Source organism: Canis aureus, chromosome 15 (assembly GCF_053574225.1).
Source record: "Canis aureus isolate CA01 chromosome 15, VMU_Caureus_v.1.0, whole genome shotgun sequence".
In the NCBI taxonomy this organism is placed as follows: Eukaryota; Metazoa; Chordata; class Mammalia; order Carnivora; family Canidae; genus Canis; species Canis aureus.
In genome coordinates this window covers 46755162-46776087 of record NC_135625.1, presented here as the reverse complement: position 1 = coordinate 46776087, position 20926 = coordinate 46755162, and the positions used below count along the sequence as shown (strand labels likewise).

The 20926-nt window shown below is 55.8% G+C and overlaps 1 protein-coding gene across 4 annotated transcripts in view; it reads right to left on the bottom strand.

Annotated features, from left to right (window-relative positions):
* PTPRN2 (protein tyrosine phosphatase receptor type N2) overlaps positions 1-20926 on the bottom strand; it is a 723767-nt gene that overhangs the window by 76889 nt on the left and 625952 nt on the right. For all 4 annotated transcript variants that reach the window (XM_077849498.1, XM_077849499.1, XM_077849500.1 and 1 more), the window contains one exon: positions 11679-11873. In XM_077849498.1, coding sequence (XP_077705624.1) covers positions 11679-11873 — 195 coding nt within the window. The remainder of the gene's footprint in view (positions 1-11678; positions 11874-20926) is intronic.

Genomic DNA, 20926 nt, shown 5'->3' with positions numbered 1-20926 from the left:
TCCTCACGCATCTCCTAAACCCCTGTGCTTGGCAGTAAGTAAATCGTTCCATCCATAAAATCCAAGCTTGACCACAGCCACCTTAGCACAGGAACTGATGCTAACTTTAACAAAGGAAGTTACTGTTTCTAACGCTTTGATGTAAACAGAAGTCAGAAGAGTTTAACTGGAAGAGCAAACTGTCAGACAAAGTTACCTTTCTGCTTATTTGTTTTAATTTTATTTATTCATTTATGAGAGATAGAGAGACGCAGGCAGAGGGAGAAGCAGGCTCCCTATGGGGAGCCTGATGTGGGACTTGATCCCAGGAGCCTGGGATCATGCCCTGAGCTGAAGGCAGATGCTCAACCGCTAAGCCAGCCAGGCAACCCTCTACTTCTGTTTTATAAATTACTCGAACAACTTGAAAGAATGTGCTTGCAAATGGCTTCACAACAAATCGTTGTCAATATAAATTAATACGTGATCTTTAGAATGAGAAAAGAAGACTTTGATTTCAGCTGCAGCCATGTCCCTTTGACATACGAGAAATCCTTAAAGCTGCAGGGTATTTAGAAATTCCATTAAGATACAAAAGTCAACAAGAAACCAATGCTGGGTTCCAAAGAGCTGCCAGGAAAGGCAGGGATACAAGAGGAAACAAGTCACGGAAATGCAGCTCTAAGATAACCAAGCCCTGGAGTGGCCTCCTGTTAAATTCCAGCAGAGAAGCTGGGTCTCCAAAGCGGGCAGCACCCAGAGCCACCTGTGCACCCGCAGGTTCCTAAGGCCGACACTCAGGGCGGAGTGGTGAGATGGAGGAACCGGGGTCCCCCGTCTGCTCTGGCCATGCTGGCTTCCATGACTCGGGCAGCACCATTGTCTTGAAGCCCTTGAGGAGCGGGTTTTGAAGAGCTATGGCCGCAGGCTGTGTGCCAGCAGGCCTGTGCGTGTGAGTGACCGGGCACCCCCTCCCCACGTGGATGGTCAACTACAAAATTCACATGGCCACTTCCAGGCCGCTGTTACAGGAGCCGATTTTCTCAAAGGCCCAACACCATCGCCCTCCCCCTCCTGACAAGGCAGCCCTGGGGACAGCGTCTTCACTCAGAGACAACAATGGTGGGCTAACAGAAGACCCTGGAGAGGAGCAGGGTGGTTGCCTAGCAGCACAGGCCGCCCCCCCACCACAGGATGGCAGGTCTTCCCTGGGCAGTGCCTGGGCGCCCTGAACCAACAACAATGACTTTCCCGATGACTCCCTGCTGAGGGGCTTAGGAGAAGAGAGTTCCAGCGAGTGCAGCCTGGGCAGTGTCGGCCGGCCCCACAGACACGAATTTTCTCTCCTAGAGTTTGGATGGGAGATGCTGGATCCTATAGCAGCACGTTATCAGGACAGACTCACAAAAATTCTGAAAGTACCCCTTGCATCCAGGACGTTTCAGGTTTTAATTTCCTAGAAACAATAGGCTACGTGCTGTGAGGAGTAAACAGGAATGGGGCAGAATCAACGGCACAAACGCCTGGAAAGCTCATAAAGCTCATACAAGAGCCCGCATCTCTCGTCCCCTCTCACTCAGAGGGACGAGGCCAGAGCCTCCTCTACTTTCCTGCAGCTTCCCAGCAGCGGGACCCTGATGTGTGGGGAGGACACAGAGAGTGAGGCTTGGTCGTCAGCCACCACAGCCAGGTGCCGGGTGGCAAGTGTTCTTCATTCCATGCCTTTGACATGAGGCATGTGAGGTAGAAAAGAGAAGGGAGGCGATCTATCAGAAATTATCTTCACTTTCTTAGGGTGAACAGTTAGACATAAGACTATCAAATATATTTTTAACCTTTCTCCAGCTTAACTGCCAATCCTACGGCAGACTGCCCGCACCCTACACCCACGAGTCCTCAAGGTTTGATGGGTGAGGTGAGACTGTGCTGTCAGATGTCATCCCGCCTGCTCTTCTGTCCCCGTGCATGCAGCTCCAGCACCTGGGGCCACCCCTGCCAACAGCTGCCTTTGTTGTGGCCACAACATGGATGCCACCTGGATCCCGTCCGCGGCCGCTGGCCATCGGCACTGAGGGTCCACTCGGCTGCCCACCCTGCCCACTGGCCAAGGCTCCTGGCAGTGCACACCTCCAGACAGCTCAACATGGACTCATGGGGCAGTGAGCACCTCCTGATGCAAGGTGACCCCTTCGCCTGCACACGGAAAGGGATGTGTGGGAACCAGTCTGAACGACGTCATTGCCTGGCTTCCTCTGACAAGAGCTTGCCACCGGTATAGGTCTCATGAAACTGGCTCTCACGTGCGGCTGTCAAGGTGATGCAAAATCAAAGGGCTTATCCCCTGTTCCCTTTGTTTAACTCTCTGTAAGTCTTCTATTCCCAGGGACGTGAGCAATGGGGCGACCTGAAGAGCCTCCCCCACAAGACGTGTAGAAACACTGATTAAGGGCACAGTCAGATTTTCATAAGATGAAGGGAAATCCTCTGAAATCCAGGATGAGGACAACAGTGACATGGGTAGCTTGTGACCTGAAGGCTCTCAAGCCCCCGAGAAAGGGAGAGCACACAACTTCCTGCACCTCAAACCCAGGTGTTGGCTTTCCTGTCCATGTGGGGTTTTGGGGGCAGAAGGTAGAAGGTGGATGTAGGAGTCCACAACCCCTACCCCTCCTTGCACACCAGAGCCCTGGTGAGACCCTGTCCCCAGGGAAAGGGCTTGCTTGCGGCATGAGAAAGAATGTCTGTTTCCACATGGATTCAGGATGGGAAAGTGTTTGCACCACAGGCCTCGTCTAGGACTGAGGCTCAACCGTACAATATGTGGGTGGTCTGAAGGCCTCCAGGAGAGGAACCAATATGAACATGGTCCGGCTCCACGGGAGCCCAAAGTGTCTGGCAAAGTAACCCGAGAACCTCTCTCGAGGTGATCACCCTCGGCATGGTTTCATGAAATTCTGGAAGTCACAGAACCTGCCAGAAACAAACTCCCATGAGCAACTCAGAAAACACATCAAAGAGCAGGATCAGATTCAGAAGAACCTAGATGACAGAGCATTAGGCAGAAACACAAATAATACATCTATGAAGACTGAAGCTATTGCAATGGGGATCAACGGAGAAGAACAGCATGGCGGGCAGTTTCGAAAAAGAATGAAGAGATCAACCTTAAATGAAAATGATGCTCCTTGCAATCATCCATGCAATGGGTGGATTGCATACCAGTTAGACGCTGCTGAAGAGAAACAGTGCAAACTGGACAACAGCCCCGAGGGAAGCCCCTGGAATGCAGGTGGGGGTACAAAAAGAGGACACGTGGAAGAGACGCAAGGGCACAGGAGCACACGTGCCCCAGATGCTTCTACAAGAGCAGAGAGCACAGACGGTCACTTGTTGGCTGTGAATGGCCTGTCGTTTCTGAGGACCAATGCATGGCGGTTTTTTCTTTTCTTTTTTTAAGATTTTATTTATTTATTTATTCATGAGAAACACAGAGAGGAGAGAGAGAGGCAGAGACACAGGCAGAGGGAGAAGCAGGCTCCATGCAAGAAGCCCAATGTGGGACTCGATCCCAGGTCTCCAGGATCATGCCCTGGGCTGAAGGCAGTGCTAAACCGCTGAGCCACCTGGACTCTGAGGACCAATGCAAAACAGGGATTCTCTGATGGAGGAATTCAGTCAGGCTGGAGCGAAAGTAGGAATAGAACAGGTCTGCACCAAGACCGGGCCCAGGGAGACCCCAGGACAAGGGAGTGGGTTCTGGAGGAAAGTGGAAGGATGTGCATGGCAGCCGCTGTGCTGGCCACAAACTGCCTCCTCAATGGCTGCGGCATCACAGATAATGGGATTTTTAAAGTAATGAGAAACAGTTAACGAGTCTTGGACTATTGGCTAGTCTACTATGCCAGCAGGAGGATTTGCCAGAACATTTTCAGGCAAACACGTCAGAGCGCAGTGGTCTAGACCCTGTGGGTCCCCAGCTTGTTTGTCACATGTGCTCTCACCTCCTAGCAGACAAACATGGGTAAGTGGACAAGTGGATGCCGCTTTCCCTATTTTCCTGTTCAAGGAGCCACGGCCGTCGTGTGAGGATCAGGCATGAGCCTGCACGTGGTGGCTCAGTCTGGCTTGGGTGTGGCCCGGCTTCATGCTACTTAGTCCTTTACAGACTGCGGCCCTAGGGACTGCTGCAGGGCTCCCAGGAGCTGTGCTGTTGCCCACCCTGCCTCCCACTCACCCCAAACAGCTGCTCCTTTCTGACCAAGACTGTGCCCAGTCAGTACCCTCGGGGCCAGCTCCCCTCAGCCTCCCTGTCCACTGCACACCTTCACAGGGAATGAAGAAATCTTCCCAGCAAAAGAGCATGACTTGGCCTTCGGATGTTCCAGCGTTTTCTAGACGTCCACGCCTCCTCAGATGGACTGTAAACTTCTCCGGAGTGAAACACTCATCACTACTTCACTCGGGCATGTGGACGATTTTTATCCAATGCCTGCTATATCCAAGGGCTGTGTGCTCGATGCCAAGGACACAAAAATGAGCAAACTCAATGGATGCTTGTCCGCGTATGAGTTATTTGTGGAACGACAGGCTCTGTGCAATTTCAAGAACCGCGTTTTAGCGTTAAATTTTTGCGTTCGTTTGCACAGACACAATCACATTGCTCCATCCTGGGCCGGGAACCGTGCTGCTGCCGGTGCATTCCTCTGCACCGTCTAGAGGCAACTGAACAGGCCAGGATGGGGGTGGGGGGAGATGTGAGCATCTCTCTGTGGCTTATCCTGTCAGGTTGATATCAGGGAAGCCCCAGTAGGTCCCTGGATGCTCAGAAAGTATTTCCTGCTCACATATATGTGAATGAACACCCTCCATGTCCTGTTTTGGGCACCGATTTTGATTTCTCATAGACATGAGCTCCTAGACCTGCTAACTACCAAATGCAGTGTTTGATTATTTAACTTAATTCAACGAATATAATTGTATGTCTGACTTCACTTACTCTGCTTTACCCAATTTACATACTACGAGAAGGTCTAACAAGCAGGGGAAATGTTCTAGCCTCATCCTAGCACTTTAAATAATAAAGCAGATGTTAAAAAACAACACAGCAGATCACATTCCTCCATCAAAAACACAATAAATAATCCACGCGTCCCTATAAAGACTGAACAACAGAATTGACACTCTTTGCTTGTGTCAAGATCAAGCTGCTGAGAGTCACCAATGTCCCAGCTGCCAAAGGAGCCTCGGGTGCCTCAGGAATGGTTGTGGGGCAGGGGCAGCAGCACTGTGAGAGCGGTGCGGATACAGGGCACCGTCCCTCCTATCCCCAGCAGCAGGGAACCTGGGGGTCGGGAACGTCTCTGGTGCAGAGCACCTGGCTCCGGGGCTCAGCTCCCAGAACATCTGGCTGGGTCAGCCCCCCCGCCCCCCGCACCCCTTCCACTAAGGAGGTGCTCCTGGCCTGTCCCTCCTGCCCTGAGCACCTGTCCCCAGGGCCTAGCTCATGGGTGGAAACCGTCAGGCCCTATGTAAGGGCGGCCACATGCTGTTACTGAATTAAAGCCCAGTGGCTACTTCCCTTCCCAGGTGGCCTCCTGCAGAGCTGCCTTCTCCCAGAGTAACAGTGACAGGCTGGGAGGTGGGGCCAGGGCAGGAGGTAGGGGCTGGGGGCAGGAGGCAGGGAATGTGAGCCTGGAAGGAGCAGGAGCTATGAATGCTTTGCCAGCCCATCTCTGGGGCCCTGCGCAGCTCTCAGGGTGCGGGGTGTGCAGGCTGCAGAGCCGGGCACAGGCAGTGTCATCGCTTGCTCAGGCCCTGCAGTGCATGGGAAACACGATGGGAAAGACCAGGGCCTGGCACCTGGCTCAACTACAGAAGACATGGGGTAGTTCAGGCACCGGCACTTGTCACAGGCTCACAGCGTCCCCACCTTCCTGCGTGGAAGCCCCCACCCCTGGGACTCAGGGCATACCTGTATTTGGAGGTGGGTCTTGAAGAGGTAGCTAAGGTAAGACGAGGTCACTAGGATGGGCCCTGACCTGGGGTGCCCAGTGTCTTGGTAAGAAGGGGACATGAGGACACACACACACGGAGGGACACCCACTGAGGACACAGGGAGAGGACGGCCGCCCATACACAGGGAGAGCGGCCCGGGAGGAACCAGCCCTGTGCACGACTGGATCTTAGCACTGTGGCCTCCAGGATCGTGAGGAAGTCCATCTCTGCTGTTCCAGCCCCCAGGACAGGTCCTTAGGGAGGAAGACCGAGCAGCAGCCAGGCACTCGGGACTTTCGGGGGCGCCCTCCCCACTCATGTCACCAGGAACATTGTTTTTAGAATAGGAAACGACACTCCTGGCCCACCTCACAATGCTGGTGTGCACGGGAAACTTCGTGAGGCTTGGAGCCTGCCAGCCTCCCAACCTGGTGATGCATGTCTCTGTTCCAGGGGGACCTTGCGGAGGGTTCATTTTTGTGGTTCGTACTGAAACTTCCTCCAAATCCATCGCTAGCAGAGCCCCTCCCACAGGTGGAAGAGTCAGTCACACAGGGGACAAGAGCACCTCGGCTTCACTACAGTGCCGAGGTCCGTACACTGTCGTCAGCATGAATGCGCAGAACGTGTGCACATTCAGAGGCCGGTAGCCCTGCAGCCCCGAGGGGACACTTCTGAAGCCGTTCTCAGGAGGAACAGTAAGAGCTCCCAAATGTTGGAAGAGTTGCTCAGTCTTATGTACAATGAGAGAAATGTAAATTAAAACTGCTTTAGGGGCATCTGGATGGCTCAGTCAGTGAAGTGTCTGCCTTCCAGCCAGGTCGTGACCCCAGGGTCTGGGATCGAGCCCCATGTTGGGCTCCCTGCTTCATGGAGGGCCTGCTTCTCCCTCTGCCTCTGCCGCTCTCCCTGCTTGTACTCTCTCTCTCTCTCAAATAAATAAATAAAATCTTAAAAAACCTGCTTTAAAATATCATTTCCACACATCAGCAGCAAAGATGAAGGCTGGCCATACCCAAGGCTGGGGAGCATCTGGGGTACAGGCACCGTGTTTTACCGAGCTGGTAGGAATGTCCATCAGTCAAACGTTTGGCAGGAAGTTTGCTGATACCTCCCCAAATAAATGAAACTGCATCCTCAATGACCCAGGGTCTTCTAGACGTTTAGCCTGGGATTATTTTCACATATGCTGTGTTTGAAGTGGCGAAATTTGAAAACTGCCTAAATCACCCCTAGCAGCATAGGTGACTGTAAATGGAGTAACAGAGAACTACAGGTCTGTCAAGACATGCAGAGCAGAGTCATGTACTCCTATGGAGCCCCCTCTCAGACCCTGGGTCCCATGAAGGACTGTGTTCCGTTCCAAGCAGCAAACACCTGACAATAACGTTGGCTCCGGGGTGGGGATTGAGGGGCAGTCACCTCACGGTGAGGATGGCGGCCAGAGTGCCATGATGCTCATTCAGGCCTCAGGGAGGGAAGGAGCCTCACAGAACTGCATCCTTTTAGAAAGACTATGAGGTCCTGGTTGTAAGCTGCCCGAGGCCATGCTGTGCCAGCCTGCAGTCGGAGCACCTGCCGCCAGCCTTCCCAGGTAAGCAGGGGACTTGGGGCCTGGGGAGTATGAAGGAGCACTTGACCCAGGAGGCCGCTGGGATGGAAATGGTTGGGGAGGCTGGAGAAGGAACGTGGGACACCCAGGAGGCAGAGACGTGGGCGAGGCAGGGCTCTGCCAGCGCCGGGGTCCCCACTGTGGGCACAGTGCTCGCCAGCCCTCGCAGGCCTTCCACAGCCCTCAGTCAGCTGCTGAGCTGACACCTGCTGCAGCTCATTCCCTCTGTTCTCAAAGACGCCAGGCCTTTCGTCTTTCTTCCTGGGGTTGGGACAGTCATTTGCATGTACCACTCAGTCCCGTGGTCTCCATCTGTGAAACGGGGTGCACGACGGCTCCCACTGCATGGCTTCCGGATGGCGGCTGTCCCCTAAACGGTCAGGATGCTCATTCCTGCTGCATTGTGTCCAAGGATGCAGGGAAGGCAAGGGTGCTATGAGGTGAAATCCATACCTCCCACAGGGACCAAGATGCTCTCCAGCACCCACGTCCTGGGTTAGGTCATCTATCTTTACACCATAACTAACGGAGCCAGCAGCAAGCCAGCTTTTGCTCAATGTTCCCGCTCCCCGCACTCAGGAGAGAAGTGGAGAAGAGTGTGGTGGATGGGCGGCCGAGCCCTGTGGCTCCTCTGTGTCCACTCACTCTCATGCCACTTCTCCACAGGCTCCCGGCCATCAGCAACTCTCAGCAACTCGCAGGACGCTGACCTGATCTCAGCATCTACAGGGCCGCCACGCTCAACTTCTGAGGACAAGTGTGATGTGGAAACAGACCTCTTTAAAAATTAAACTCAGGGTGTCTGGGGGGCTCAGTGGTTGAGCATCTGCCTTCAGCTCAGGGTGTGATCCCGGGGTCCTTGGATTGAGTCCCACATCAGGCTCCCTGCATGGAGCCTGCTTTTCCCTCTGCCTGTGTCTCTGCCTCTCTCTCTGGGTTTCTTATGAATAAATAAATAAAATCTTTAAAAAAACAAAAATACTAACCTCAAAGATGATCCTTTACCAGCAGCTCTGCCCTCAGACACTCAAGGTATGAGGATGTTTGTAATGCTTCACAAGGTAGGCTGCATGGGGTTGCGTGTTTCAGACTTTGCCCTTGGCCCTGATTACACGCTACCGTGCTCCCTTGCAAACGTTCCTTCAGGCACCAGCCAGGCTACTGACACAGGTGCTTCCCCCCAGGGCCTGGCTCCCAGGGGTCCCAACCCTCCTGCAAACACTCCCCACCTGGTCCCACGCTCTGCAGGCTCCAGGAGCAGGTGGGCCCACATCCACTGCCCCCTCCATCCCTGGGCTGAAGGTGGGGGTGTCCGTGAGCCTTTCGGTGCCCCCGCAGGGCAGCTCTGATGCCCCTGGGAGCAGCCATGACCCTCCCCACGTTCTCACCCCATGGCTGCCAGAGAATTCCCTCTAATTCCCTGCCCCCGCCTTTCCTCTCAACCCTGACCCTGTGGTGTCTCTGGGCCTCGGTCAGCATGTACTCCCCTGACTTACCTCTGGGTGGACCATCCACCTACCCTGGACCCCTTGAGCAGGGGTACTAATCCTTCCCCCCTCAGCCTCTTCCCCAAGAAGGCTACCCAGGCCTAGCAGGCTAGTATCACCAGTGCTGTCACTGTGGAGTAGTGGGTGACCTGCAACCCCTGACCCCTGCTGACCCGTCAGCCCTTGATCTCCCTTCTTCCATGCAAAGCCTCAGTGCCTGCTTCCTCTCTCTGGTCACTTGCTGGCTGCAACGTTTATTTCTAGAATTCCATTCCTGTGGCTTCCAGGCAGGAAACCCTGGATTCTACAGCAGAGTAACCAGACCAAGAGGGGGCTGGGGACTGGGAGGTGGGGGCTCCTTCCCCAGGTGACCCTCACCCTGGGTCAACCTGCTTCCCAGGTCAGCCCTGCCCCCAGATAAGCCCCACCTCTGGGTCAATCCTGCCTCCAGGTCACCTCCACCCCCAAGTCAGCCCTACACCCCCCCATCAGCCCCGCCCCTGGGTCACCTCTACCCCCAGGTCAGCCTTGCTTCTAGGTCAGCCCCACCCCAGGTCTGCTGCCCCTGACAGTGCTCTAGCGTGTCGGGTCCATTTTGCCTTTCTAACCTCGCACTTGTTCCTTCCAACACGCTCTCCATCCTTTGCTAACGGAAACGTTGCACTGTTGCGCACTGGCCACAGGTTTTGGTGAGGAGTGTGTTTTCCAGATAACTTGGCCATCTCCTCTCCACCTTATGGGGTGCTCCTGCTGCCACCCTGCCCTGGACTCCATCACGTCTGTAAGTTGAGGTGTCACAGGTGCATGACGTCCATGGTGCAGCTGCATATCTGGAGCAGCTGGTCCCTAGGATTCACCTGGACCTCGTGTATTTTATCTGATGGTCTTTGAATCCTTCGCATGTAGTTTGGGGAGATCATCATGTTGCTGTCTGATAAACATGAACGTTCCCTCACGGAGAGTTGGGCTGACTGATCACCGAAGAATTATCTCCCTTGTAGCCTTAATGAGGTAGAAGGTCAGGCATTGGCGCATCCCTGGGGTTCTGACACACGCAGGTTTGCAGCGGGTGCCTTGGAGGACACGGCCAGGCAACATGGAATGGGCCCTGGGCCGGCCACACTGTGCCTGTGGCCTTCCCCGCGGGGACCCCGGGCCCGGGGCTCCCCACGAGGGGAGGTGCTTGGGGTGGTCAGCACAGGGTGGCCAGAGTGCCTGACGCCGCCCATCATGCTGGGTCAGAAGACAGAATGTCAGGACGGGTGCACAGGCAGGAAGTACCTAGAGGCCCCCCAACGCATGTCACTGTGCAGACCGTGCTCCCACTGCGGGTCAGGATGTGAGACGCAAGGCTGGGGTGGCAAACCGCCAAGTGGCCGCCCCGAGACCTGCCCCCCAGGAGCCAGGAGGACACAGTGAGAACGGGGCAGCTATGCACAGGGAAGGGGCCTCCCCAGACTCCCACGCTGTGGTCCCTTGATCTTGGGCTTCAGCCTACAGGGCTCGAGGACACAGGGCTCTGTGTGCGGGTTCCCCTGATGGCGGCCTCAGGAGTGGGGAGACCACGCTCTGCCTATCACCCCAGGAAGCCTGTCTCCAGGAGGACAGTCATGGCTAATAGCTTGGGGCTGTGCTTTACAAGCACCAACAGGAAGATGCGTGTGGCCCAAGGACCCAGGAGCCTTCAGGAGACAGCCAGTGAGATGGACACCTCTTAGCATAACTCAAACAGCAACTGTGTAGCACGGCTATGCACCACCTCTCCACACGTGGCCCTCTGAAGTCAACGCGCAGTTTGGGGAAAGATAGGATAGGGAGCCGGACAGGCGGGGGGGGGTGTCTACACCAGGGCGTCTGGAGGGCATGTCTACACCAGATCCCCCAGGGGGGCATGTCCACACCAGGAGCTGGGGGGGGAGGCATGTCTACACCAGATCCTCCAGGGGGTGTGTCCACACCAGGAGCTGGGGGGGTTGGCGTGTCTACACCAGGGCCTCCATGGGGGATGCATCTACACCAGAGCCTCCAGGGGGGGCATGTCTACACCAGGGCCTGGGGGAGGGTGGCCTGTCTACACCAGGGCCTCCAGGGGGTGTCTTGCAAACCAGCAAGGCTCTGAGCCCCTACCTCTGTCCCCCTCACTGTTAAGTAGAATCAGTGACACCCCCCTGCCTCCCCGACCACACCTGGTGATCTGCCTTGGAGGGGAAGACACCATGATTGTGTCCTGGTGGATCAGAGGTTGAGCGACAGCAGCACACACAGCAGGCGCTCACTGATGCAAATTCCACACTGAAAACAAAATGACCAGGGCAGAATCCCATGCATGATTAGGTGTGTTCGGGTGCACGTGCTCACCCTCCCCTGAGCCCAGAGGACCAAGCCTGAGGCGCTCTGACACTGGGTTTCATCTCGCCGGCAGCTGCCTGACCAGTCGGGTTCGGTGGCCAGCACGTTGTCACCATGGCTTCTGACACGGCCTGGGTGTGTGGTGGGAATCAGGGGACGTGTGTTGGCAGGAGCCCCCTCCCTGCATGCCCACCCTCACTCCCCCTCCTGCAGGCGTGTGCCCTGCGGTTCCTGGTGGAGAGGACCGCAGCCCTTACCAGGACCATGTGGCCGGTGGAGATGTCCATGTGGGGCTGCACGGGCTCCTCGGACCAGGACGATGTGCTGCTCCTGGCAGAGGGGCTGGCCATCGGCCCATCACTGAACTGGGACGACACGCTGTTGATGCGCGACGTGTGCGGGGCCTCTGGGCGTTCGGATGGGCGCATGGCCATGCGCTGCCGGCACAGCTCCTGGGAGACGGGGAAGGCAGGTCAGTGCTGCTCCTGTGGCTACTACGTGCCCCCAGCCCTGCCCCACCCAAACGCTATGGGCCACACGGCTCTTTTGCGGCCATGCCCCCCCCCCACAGATATCACACACATACATGCACAGGTGTACATACACACAGATACACACATGTGTGCATGCACACACAATAGTAGACACACACAGATACACAGATATCACACACGGATACACACACATGCATGTGTACACACAATAGTAGACATGGATGTATGATACACACAGATATCTCACACATGGATATACACACACAGAGATGCACACATGTATATGCACATCATATACACAAATACACATGGATTTATACACACAGATACACACATGTATGTCCACATACAAAGATGTCACACACATGAATGTACACCCCCAGCTGCACAGATACACGAATACCCATACACAGCATACACACACACACACACACACACAGTGCACACACATAGACAGTGAAAAGGGCGCTGGACCCACCGGGGTGGGGATGCTACACTATCCTCGGAATGAGGCAACGTATGTGCAGATGGGGCCGTCTTTCCTTCCGTGTTAGGATCGTGGTCGTGGAGGGACAGATGGGGTTTATAGGGTGCTCTGAAGTTGCTGCTGTGCTCAGGTGTTCAGGAGCAACCCTGCAACCTCTCTTTGGTTCTTCCCTTTTTTCCCCAACGACACCCGAACTGATGAGGGCCCATATGAAAACGAGCAGAGAATGTCATGTATGGACAACAAAGCATGTGCTTCAGTGGAAAGGATTGGTTCTCTGACAATATCCCAAAGACAAAGTGTCCAGGTTTAAAGGAAAACCCCAGCATGTCGGGTGAACGAAGCTACTGTCGGGTCACTGTGGGGTCGGGCCGTCCCCACGCAAGGTGGCGTGTGAACCCGGCACTGGCGGGTGGCGGCGCTCAGACACAAGGGACCCAGTGGAGCTGCACACCAGCTGCCGCTGTCACCTAGGGTGGGTTGGCCGGGACCCCCCCATCTCACTAGCAAGACACCCTGGACATGCTCCTGCGTCATGATCTGATGAATTCCATCCTCCTGCCCCCTGAATCCACCGTGGGAACCTGAGCCACCAAAATAAAATGATAGCAAGAAAAACTTTGTAAGAGAAGCTGAGCCCAAGGGACGAATCAGAAATGCATTCCTGGGAAGAATCCTCTTCTTCCCAGCTTCCCATGCTGGGGAGCTGCATGGCTCCCGTGTCTGTGTCCTCTCCCGGGGGGGGGGGTGCCCAGGGTCACCTGTGCCACCAGTTCAGGTGCCCCAGGGCAGGGTAAGGCCCGCGGAACCCTTCACGCAGCTGCCCTTTCCTCTGGCGTTGAAGACCCTCCTGAGGCGGCTGCCACCTTGGAGGAAAAACCCCGTTCAGCGCAGCTCCCTGGAGCCAGATGGTGCACACAGCCCAGCACAGGTGCTCTCCGGGGACCCTCCTCCTGGCAGAGCAGCAGGTCTTGAGGAGCAGGGCTGTGGGCATTCAGAGGGCCGGGGGACTTCACATGATGGGTCACGGAAGGGCAGGAGGAGGACACCGGGCTGCACGTCTGCGGGTACCCCCTTCATCCTTGTGCTTGCTGGCTCACACGTGGTTTTCAGACAATGAGGTTGTTTAACACTCCCGCCTCCAACACAATGGGGGTTCCAACAGGTGGGTGGCTCTGGTCACCACTTCTCTCTATGGACGCACGCAGGATCCTACTGGATTTTGTTAGAAAGCACCCGAAATGCAATGTCTGCACTCACTACTGTGGTTTATTTAACACTGTTCACCTGCAAGAGTCAGCAGTGAGTCCAATGGAAGCAGAAGGACACCTGCAGCACAGCCAGAAGTGCTCAGAACATGTCCTCCAGGAAGGAGCACCTCTGGCGGAGGAAGGTTCCCGATGGATGGCTGGGGTTTATTTACAGCAGCTGGGGTCACACCAGCTACGTGCCCGCCCCACACCTGTGGAGGGAAAGAGGAGGACGACCACAAACCCTGGGAGGAGGATGTGCAGGGTGGGCCCCCACGCACAGCCCCGAGCCTGCCTGTTTCCACTTTGAAGATGCAGGTACCAGTCTCGTCCCCGAAGACGTGCGTGCTGCGCTGCCATGGGGAAAGTCCTCAGTCGATCATCAGAACAGTGCGGGTTCGCACAACAAAAATGAGAACAGCTCTCAGCCCACACGAACATGCAAGCGCTCAGTGAGTTTGATGTGTCTGTCGAGGGAGCACAGCATTGTGGGGTTGGGGAGGCATCTGGTCGTGTGCTCAGACCTCCTCGTGGGACAGGGGATGTGGCGGCTGACTGTGGACGCTCTGCGGGGCCCTGCAGGGCTGGGACCTGGGGCCCGGCGCTCTGATGCCTACTCAGTGCTTGTATGTCTTTCTTTAAACAAACAAAATGCTTAAAAACAGAGGAAGCTCCAAGAAGAAACGGTCCCCAGCCCATATCCAACAGCGTGCACGCCTGAGAGTGTGGCGGTGGCCCTAGCGTGGCTGGGCGGGGGTGGGGGGTGCCATTTGCGGGGGCACCTCACCCGCAGAGCTGGAGCGTTCCTGGGCCAAGGAAGCCCACTGCCTCCATGCAGAGGCTGGGCCTCATCCCCACTTCCTTTACATTGTACATCAGGTCACAGCTGGGGCCACCTGCTCAGGTGGACCTGGATTTTGGACTGACTGTGCATCCTGAACTTAGAGCTGCCAACACGAGGAGTGTCCTGACACAAGGGTTCAGTTGGAAATGGGTTCCAGGGTTTGAAGCCAGTCTGCCTGTGCAGCCCCTGCAGCCCTGCTCTGTGGGCAGCCACCCACAGTATGCTCCTGGGCTTCCCAAGGACGGGGAGGGGGCACATGCTGGGGGAGGGTCTGTGCCTTCGGGCATGTGTGGCAGGGCCCTGAATGCAGTCTCAGGGGGAGGCTCCGCCTAGAAACCAGGGTTCCAGAGACCTGAGCTGATTCTTCTCCTTGGATTCCGGGAAATCATCCACCTGCTGATAGCACCTGAGTGACAGCCTGACCATGGTTCTGGCTTTGGGACCTGAGGGCTGTGTGACCTAGGGCAAGCCACCTGGCCTCTCTGAGTCCTGGTTTCCTCATCTGAGGGCTCAGGTGCTCAGAACTTGCACAGCCCGTGAACAGCAAGCACTAATCACTCAGCTCCAGCGACGCATGCACTGTCCCTAGGTGCCAGGAAGACCCGTCTAGGAGGACCAGCCGAGTCCAAGCTCCCTGGCTCCTGGACCTGTGCACAGCACCAATGACATGGACACTGTCTGCTGGGTCTTTCGGGGGACAGGAGCCGGCAGATGGGGGCCTCCAGGATGGGGCGCCGTGGATCTGCCAGGTGTGCTGAGATGCCGGGGGGCGCCGGAGAGGCTAAAGCATCCTGGCGGCCAGAGCACAGGGGAGAGGGCCCCACCTGGAGCTCTGTGTTCTGCAGAGACCGCGCTTCAGGTCTTTGCTGGGCCTGCGGGTGGTGGCCCCCGCTGCAGTCAGCTCTCTCGGGAGCAGGAGGTGAACAGCGGGGTGAACGGTCCATCTGGTCAGAAATGCAGTCGGAGGCGTGGTTATCTGTGCCGTGGAGGCTCCGAGGGATGCTGCTGTTCACGTCAGCCCCCTCCCCCATACTCCTCAGTACCCCCAGGCTTTGCTCGTGTCCAAAGAGAACTCCACCTGCCCTTTGCACCTGCCTGCAACCCGCCGTGGCTGAGGCACCACTTCTCATGCCCAAGGTTCATCCGTGACCAGCCCCTCCTCTCAGGGGTTGCTCCGCCCTTTTTGTGGTCTGGGGTCTGCTCTCTGCCCTGAGGAGGCCACTCCTGTGACCTTGGGCAAACCGTGTCCTTCCCCCACCTCATCTTCCTAACCTAGGACTGGGGAAAGAATGGGAGGCTGGTCCCTCGTTACAGGGTTGCTGCAGCAGGTGTGAGCACGAGACAAGGTGGGGGTGCCGGCAACTCCGTGGCTGTGGGGGGCCAGCCCCAGCCCCTGGGGTCTCCCTCCAGGCCGACACAACAACGCCATGCCCGTCCGTCCAACCAGGGGAGGACACCTGCCAGGCCTGCTGCCTCGGGGAGGGGGCGAGTGCACGTCTTCACAGGAGGAGACGGCACCCTCCTCCCCTGCTGCGCTCTCTGAGGGAATCACCATGTGTCCTCTAATTAGTGCTTGAGGCTGATTATGGTTTGTAAAAGAATAACAGAAATTCTGCATTCTAACCAGTCTCTGCACTGCTTTAAAATTAAAATGTCCTAAGGACAATGGAACTTCTTTTTAAAAGACAAGATACAGACTATGAGCTGACTTAGTCGTGGTCTGGCCAGGGTCAGGCTCAGGGTCAGTCTCAGGCTCAGGGTCAGTGTCAGGGTCAGGCTCAGGCTCAGGGTCCTGTGCTATGCAGATATGAGCCTCTTAGCAGAGCCGTCTGGCTTCCCCAGCCTCCCCTTTGACCAGAAAGTTCTGCTGGCCTCTGGACAATACCACACTCTTCATGTAAAAGTCTCATTTATACCTAAAAAAGGCGATTGCAGTCACACAGAAACACCTGGGGATGTGATCCTTTGGACCCCATAGGCAGTGACCCAGCAATGGTTTAGGCATAAACACTGATTTAAACTGTACTTGAAGTCCGCAGCACTGTTCCCACTCCCTGTACTGCTTCCCTGCATTTACTGCCTTGTATTCACCATCAGCTTGCGGGGGGCCCATGCGGGACAGAGCAGAAACTCACGCAGCCGCTGACAAACGCTGCATTCCCAGCGAACACTCTGTAAGGAACGATCTGGTGAGTGTAGAGCATAGGGCTGGGGCCATCTACAGGGAGCGTTTCATTTGTGCAAAGGAGGACGGGCAATGTTCCATAAACAATGCAAGTGCACCCCGGAAGGAACCTGGGGACCCACCCAATGCTGCTCTGAAATCTGTATCATTCAGAATCCTGGCAGGAACGCAGGTTCCTGGGGCCGGGTTACGCATGCCATGAACCGAGGGTGGGAGCAACGGGGGCATGGACCCAGCACAGTCTCAACTCCCTTCACCCAGGAGCCCAGCACTGCCTCTGGGACCCCAGCACGTGCTGTGTGGGTCACACCTTGTCCTCTGCACGGCACAGATTTTCCCCAAACGTACCTTCACTTGGCTGGAAAAGGATGTTCATGCAGGGCCTTCCAGCCCCTCACTAAAAAATAAACAATGTTTAAGGTCCAGACCAAGTCCATTCTCATGTTTCAATGATGCTCGGGGTAGCACCACATTAATGAAATTGGGCCTGAGCATTCCGCTTGACCACCTCGTTTATGAGACAATTACCATCTTCACGTAGTAATTCATGGGATTCAACAACCAAGAGGCAGTTAATCACAAAGGAGGAAGAAAGGCAGGTCTCATCACATGGATCTTCAGGTCACAAACCCACACGTGGGGTCAACCCACAAGTCACGTAATCCCCTTCAAATGGCTCTGTCGTTGGGCCGCCCCAAGCACCCAAGATCCAGACCTACTCCAGGCTGCGTCCTATACGCACCTGGGGTGCGTCCCTCTGGCCCTGAGAGTGCTCAGTGAGGGTCCTGAGTCACTCCCCCCGGGGGCTTCACCAAAGCGGGTTTCTGTTGTCATCCGACACAGAAGGAAACGCCACTGCACACGTGAATTAGAGATTCCAGATAGCAAAGGGGAAGTCACTGGTTTTCGGAGCGTGCAGCTCTGTGCCTTCGGGACGTCTGCCTCTGGAGATGGGTGTCAGGTCTTCCTGGAGAGATCGACCATCTCCGCATCTCTGCTCTGTCCCTTCTTAGTTATCTACCCACCCACCCCAGGTGTGAAGAAGGTTCTTGAGGAAAACAGATGCAAATCATTTCATGTTCCTGTGGAGAAGGGTGCACGCACAATAATGAGAAGATGACATGGTTCTGCAGGTGACCTCCCCAGGGCAGCCGTACATGGTTAACAAGCACGTGTCCTAGACTACTCCCATCTTGGGGAAAATCCATGGCAGAGAACACAGGTCCGACACAGACCCCAGTCCACATGAACCCCCCATTTGCCGCAGCGACCAGGGGCCGATGGCCAGGACCGCACACCCAGAGCTGTGCAGTCTGGACTGCCCTGTCTCCAGCTGCGTGACTTGGATGAGGTGCTCGGCTCTGTGTCTCCATTTCACGAACTGCAAGGTGGGGTAATGGAAGAGTCATGCAGAGCTGGCGGGCAGATCCTCGGGGCAGGTGTGGATGCGGCCCTGAGCACTGCACCCCCTCACCACCGGGAGCAGAGTGGGTCAGGACACCAGGCCAGGCCCCACTGCCCGGATGCCACCCCTGCCGGGTCACGGCCCCACGGGCCAGGTGGAACCCAGCATGACCACTGACCACCGTCTTCAACAAGGGGACTCCCTCTCTACCCTTTCTGTAGAAACCAGAGTAACAGGATTTCTAAAACGGAAGGGTCAATCACCAATTAGACATGAGAAGCTTGTGCCGAGCTGTTTAAAGTGGCCAAAAGTTTCCTTATGTGTCAGGAGCGGCGAGAACACTCGTGCCTGTGCCCGGGTGACCACAGACTCTCTGAGGAAACTCAAAACCTCAGCCTTTGTGCAGTACAGGGCTGCCTCCTGCATGTCTGGAGCCGGCGCACTCTTGGGCCCGGAGCAGGACCCCTCTGGGCAGGGTCAGCGTGGGGTCTGCTGGGGCCCAGACAGCCCCACATTTTCAGGGAACAGGCTAAGGAGACGGGCCTGCAGGCCACGTTTCAACCCCATGGCTGCCACCTCCTGTAAAGCCCTCGAAGCCCAGGCCCTGGGGTATCTCTGCAAGAGCCTCAAAGTATTTTCTACTTCTTTGTAACACAATTTGCAAAAAATAAGTTGAATAGGATTCTGGGGGCAGAAATCCATCCACACACATAATAATGCAAATGTCTCACTTCTCAAATCTTTATCTGATGGGGGAAAATTGCAGAGAGTGGGAATCGCTCCAAGAGAAAAGACCTGTCATTCCCAAATTCTGCCAAAAGAAAGACCAAGACGACAAAGGCTTAAGAAAAACCGCTTTGTACCTTTCAAGGAACAATCGGAACAAAGCCGCGCGCTGCCTAAGTGTGTACACAAAGGGTGGCTGGAGTTTTAGGGTTATTTGGAGAGCATAATTTGTGGTAACAGAGCAGAACTGAGGAGTGCTGCACAAAGCCGCCAGAGCAGGAGGGGTGGCTCATTAGGGTGTGCCGGGGAGGGGGAAGGCCAATTACTTTCCAGGCTGCATAAAACACTGAGCGAGCACTCTGAAAAGGAACCAGCCCTCTCCGGGGAGGGACCCTGTCTCCAGCTCAGAGGGCACTGCAGCCTCCCACAAATACAGCACCGACAATGGCACACAAAGCACCCACAGGGAGGCCTCATGGGGGGCAGGGGTCCGCATGCTGTGGTGAGGCGTGGGGGCTACAGAGCACACAGCATGGGGAGGTCTCTATCCAGACCCTCTGATTCTGGAGCAAACACACGGGTTCCCGGGAGGCACCGTGCACGCAGGATGGTCTGGACCTGTGGAGGCTCTGCTGGGGGTGGGGGTGGGGAGGCAGGCAGTTTTGCTTTTCTTTTTTATTTTGCTCATTTTTTCCCCCTTAAATAAAGCATGTGCGACTTCTGTAGTAAAGAACACCAGAACAAGGTGCATTTAGAATCCATAAAATTCTTCATTCCATATGAAGAAGACTAAGTGAAATGGTTAGAAACTACGTGTAGGTTAAAGTGCAGGAGGAGACATCCCAGGTTGTCAAAGTGGTGATAAGGTTGCGTTAGAAAACCAGGCACATCGGGGAAATGTCCCGTGTGATCACCTGTGTCTGTCCATGGCGGTTTCAGGTTTCATTGGTGGGTTGTTACCTCTCCGTGGATACGGATATGGCCTAGGAGGGACTGCTGTGCTCTGGGCCATGGGGCGATGGCGCTGACACTGGGACTTCCCAGATGGTTTACAAGAGCTGCTCGACACACGCCCCCCCCCCCCCCCCGCCCGCCCCGTAAATCACATACATCATTGGTGCTGCGGAGGAGGAGGAGGAACGTGAGCGCCAAGCCCAGTGCAGGCTGGAGAGGCTCTCTCAGCATCCCCTGCACACGGGGTGGGGGGCTCTGGGGGGCACACAGGGCACACACGGCCACAGCCATTCCTGGGTGACAAACAGAGCCCTCCTGCCCCCTCCCTCGGAAGTCGGAGCCGTAGCAGAAACCCAGGGAGGCCCACCTCTCATCTGGCCACAGCCACAACTGTTCCTGGGATGGGGGCGCTCAGTTGGTTCACAGCTCACCCATGGGACCTGGCTTTGGGTGCATGGCCACCGCTGCTCATCCTGGAACATCCTGGAACGCCACCTCCCCACCCCCGGGGGGCTTCTCAGTGGTGTTGACGAGGGAGTCCGGCCCAAGACCCCCAGGAGGGATGCTCCTCCAGGGCCCCAGGCAGGACGGGCGCTCACTCCGCCCGCCCCACCACCGACACCCTCCTAATGCTCGGGCCGCAGACGGCGCTCCTCTGGTCCAATGTGCAGCTGCATTATTTTAAGTGCTGGGTTCCACAACATTCATAAACTAACCCAAACAGCTCCGCGATAAACGTTGTTTGCCAAGGAATAGGGAGTAATTTTATCCCATTTTGCAAGACGTCTTCTCAAAATAAAAAAGGCACATTTTAAGTTGGAGAAGTGAAAATACTTTTCAACACTCTTGTGAATTTAGAAGGGTCTTTGAGCCATCCAATGTCAGAAGGAAAAAAAAAACGCTTTTTTCCACTCTCTGCCCCCGGCCCTGGCGCCAGGGCATCGTCCCTCCTCCCTCCACTCCTCCCTCTTTCCTCCCTCCACTCCTTGCCCCCATGCAGTCAGACCCCCCAGGGTGGCCCTAGGTAACAGCCATCACGCGTCATTCTCCAGCTACCAGGACAAGAACTACACCTCACCTCCCAAACTTGAGAATGGAAGTCATTTTCCGGTGTTTTCCATCTCCTTCAGTGTCAAGCACAGGGGGGAGGCTGCAGTAGA